The sequence below is a fragment of the Emiliania huxleyi genome (genome assembly GCF_000372725.1).
Source record: "Emiliania huxleyi CCMP1516 chromosome Unknown EMIHUscaffold_1812, whole genome shotgun sequence".
In the NCBI taxonomy this organism is placed as follows: domain Eukaryota; phylum Haptophyta; order Isochrysidales; family Noelaerhabdaceae; genus Emiliania; species Emiliania huxleyi.
Window position 1 is genome coordinate 1 of NW_005200771.1, and position 2,664 is coordinate 2,664.

At 63.0% G+C, this 2,664-nt stretch overlaps 1 protein-coding gene across 1 annotated transcript; it reads right to left on the minus strand.

Annotated features, from left to right (window-relative positions):
• Positions 1-291: 291 nt before the first annotated feature.
• On the minus strand, positions 292-1,075 carry EMIHUDRAFT_253642 (hypothetical protein; the record flags this gene model as incomplete). Its single annotated transcript, XM_005783131.1, has 2 exons — positions 292-325; positions 417-1,075. The coding sequence occupies 2 exons, from the start codon at positions 1,073-1,075 to the stop codon at positions 292-294; spliced, it is 693 nt and encodes a 230-aa protein (XP_005783188.1).
• Between the last annotated feature and the right edge of the window lie 1,589 nt (positions 1,076-2,664).

A 2,664-nucleotide genomic window follows, 5' to 3' on the forward strand; every position in this document is an offset into this window, starting at 1 on the left:
TCGAGCGGCCCGCGCTTGTCGGCACGCACACCACAGTCAGGTTGAAAGGGCGCGACGGCCTCGGCCGGCCCTTCTTGTCGTACTGAGCCTCGTAGTCGGCGTTGTACGCGACCACGAACGGCGCGCGGAACGCACCGACGCCGGCGCGGCGCTTGCCCATCGTCCGGTCGCCGAAGTCGAACCAGAAGCCGCGCACGCCCGAAGCCGCGTCGCCGCCACCGCCGCCGCCGCCGCCGCCGCCGTCAGCGTCGGCGTCGGCGGCGTCGGCGGCGTGGATGGGGATTGGGCTGGTCATGTTGATCGCGATGGCATCGTCGCGCTTTCCCTGCAGCCCGTGGTGAGCGAACGGGATGTGGGCGGGGTCGACGATGTTCTCGAGGAGCGTGTCCCACCCGTAGGGTAGGTCGCGAGTGTACGTGGAGGCGTCGTGCGCAACGCCGCGCAGAAACCCCTCGGGCTGGGCGCGGAGGTCGCCGGCGACGGTGAGGCAGTCCTCCTCCCACGGCCACACCCAGAGGACGCTCTTGTGCTCGCGCGTGGGGTACGAGGCGACGCATGCGCGCCTCGACGGCACTGCGCCCGCGGCGACCGACTCGCTGGCCTGAGGGATGCGCGCGCACGCCCCGGACGGCTCGAAGGACCAGCCGTGGTATGCGCACTCGATGCGGTCGCTCTCGCGGTCGATGCGGCCCTCGCTCAGCGGCGCGAGGCGGTGCGGGCACGCGTCGTCCATCACGCGCCACTCGCCTCTGTTGTCGCGGAACGCGACGTAATCCTGCGAGAGAAATTTTACTGGCGTCGGCCGATCGGGCTCGAGCTCAAAGGTGGACGCGATCGGCACCCAGGTGCGCGGGAAGGCGCCGAACCGCTCCTCGAGCGACCTCTGCTGCGGGCTGATAGTGGCAGTCCGGGACGCGGCAGCGGTGGCGAGAGCGGGAACGGAGGCAGCGGCCGAGGCTGTCGAGACCAAGGCTGCTGCAGGAGCGCGCTGCGTGAGGCTGAAACCTGCATGGCGCGCTGTCAGATGGCTGCGCAGCGCAAGGCCGATCGCGAAGACGGTCAGCGTGAACCCCATGTTCCGTCCTCTCGCAGGCGTGGCGCCGGGTATCTTACAGGCAGTCCGCGCCGGCAATCAAATATTCACCACATCGGTAGGTAGAGCAAGCACTGAGATCGAGACTCTCCTGTAGTGTCCGTTCGATCGAGCCGCTCGTATGGCCGGCGCGAGTGGATGCGAGGCGATACACTTGTGGCGAGGTCGCAGCGAGATCATGCCGAGATCGTGGGACGTGGCGAGTTCGAAATGAGCTCGCGACGAGACTGGCTCGATTGGCGAGCTCGTGACGTGCGAGCTCATGGTGAAAGCATGGTGAGATAGTTAAGCAGTGACAAGCATGAAGCACGCATGACCTGCTCCATTGACCTGGCGCCTGTGCTTTCCCTGTGCTTCCAACTATCGGTTTGCCCAGCACATCGCTTGAGGCGTCACAGCGGACCATGTCAAAACTCAAACGAATAGTAATCATGCGATCAACAGGGGCACGGCCGTGAGTCAGCTTGAGTCAGTGGCTTCGTCTGTACCGCGTGGTTGCTGACTCTAGCCTTGTCGTAAAAGGTAGTCGTTGCTAGCTTGTAGCTATGAAGCGCATTTAACCCCTTTCCCGCGCTGTCTGCGCTAACTATTATTTCCGAGGATAGTAAGAAAGTTAGTCTAAGAAAAGCGGTGCTCCGAGGTGCGACGACCCCGAGGTGAGAGAGACTGCGACAGTTGGCCAGAGAGACTGCGATGCGAGATACGGGAGAGGCAGACAGACGCCCCCCCCCACACACACCCGCCGCGCCGCCCGCGCGCTCTTGCTCTCCCTTAAGCACTTTAAGCTTGAGCGCGGAGAACGCGCCGTTTCGGTCCCTCCTGTTATATTCGCGAACGGTTTGTTTGTGGATTTGCGCGAGGATTACAGGCAACGACAACGGCCGTCGCGGTGCTTTTGATTTGGCGGCCCTGCGGCAGCAACGGTGTGTGTGCACAGATTCGCCAATGGTTGTCACCGACGGCGTCCAGACCGTCGGCGGCAACTCAGTCATCAAAGTTAGCACTAGCGGCGGCATATCGTGCTCTCTCCTGACTCTCGCCGGAACTTCCCTGCCCGGTGGAGGCATGGAGATGGCTGAGCCAAATCTACTCCCTCGACTCCGTGCCAGTTGCCATCTCGCAGATCGAGGACTACAGCAGTGAGGGCTACTATCAGTTCGTCACCTCGAGCGACACCTCCTCCTTCAGTCCCCCGGGGGAGCTGAGGTTGGGCTCCCCCATCGACCCCCCGGATGGAACGTCCTTGCCGCCGCCGTCGCCTCTCCCACCCGGAGACGTGAATCACCTGTTCAACAGCGAGGGCACTCGGTGCTCAACCTGGTACTCCCAAGAATGCAGTGAGTCAGAATCAGTGCAAAAGATCACGTGACGACCCTCGTGGGGTGCGTGCAACAGTGCGCTTTGTTTGTCACATTCGGGGCGTGCGACTATGCTCTTCTTCAACATGGAAGGAGAAGGCGAAAATTGCCACATGTTTCAAGGTTCCTTCACCATGGAGGACCATCGCGACACCTAGCGAAACGGGACAGCCCATTTTGAAGCCCAGCCAGTGGACCGGAAACCCGTGCCCG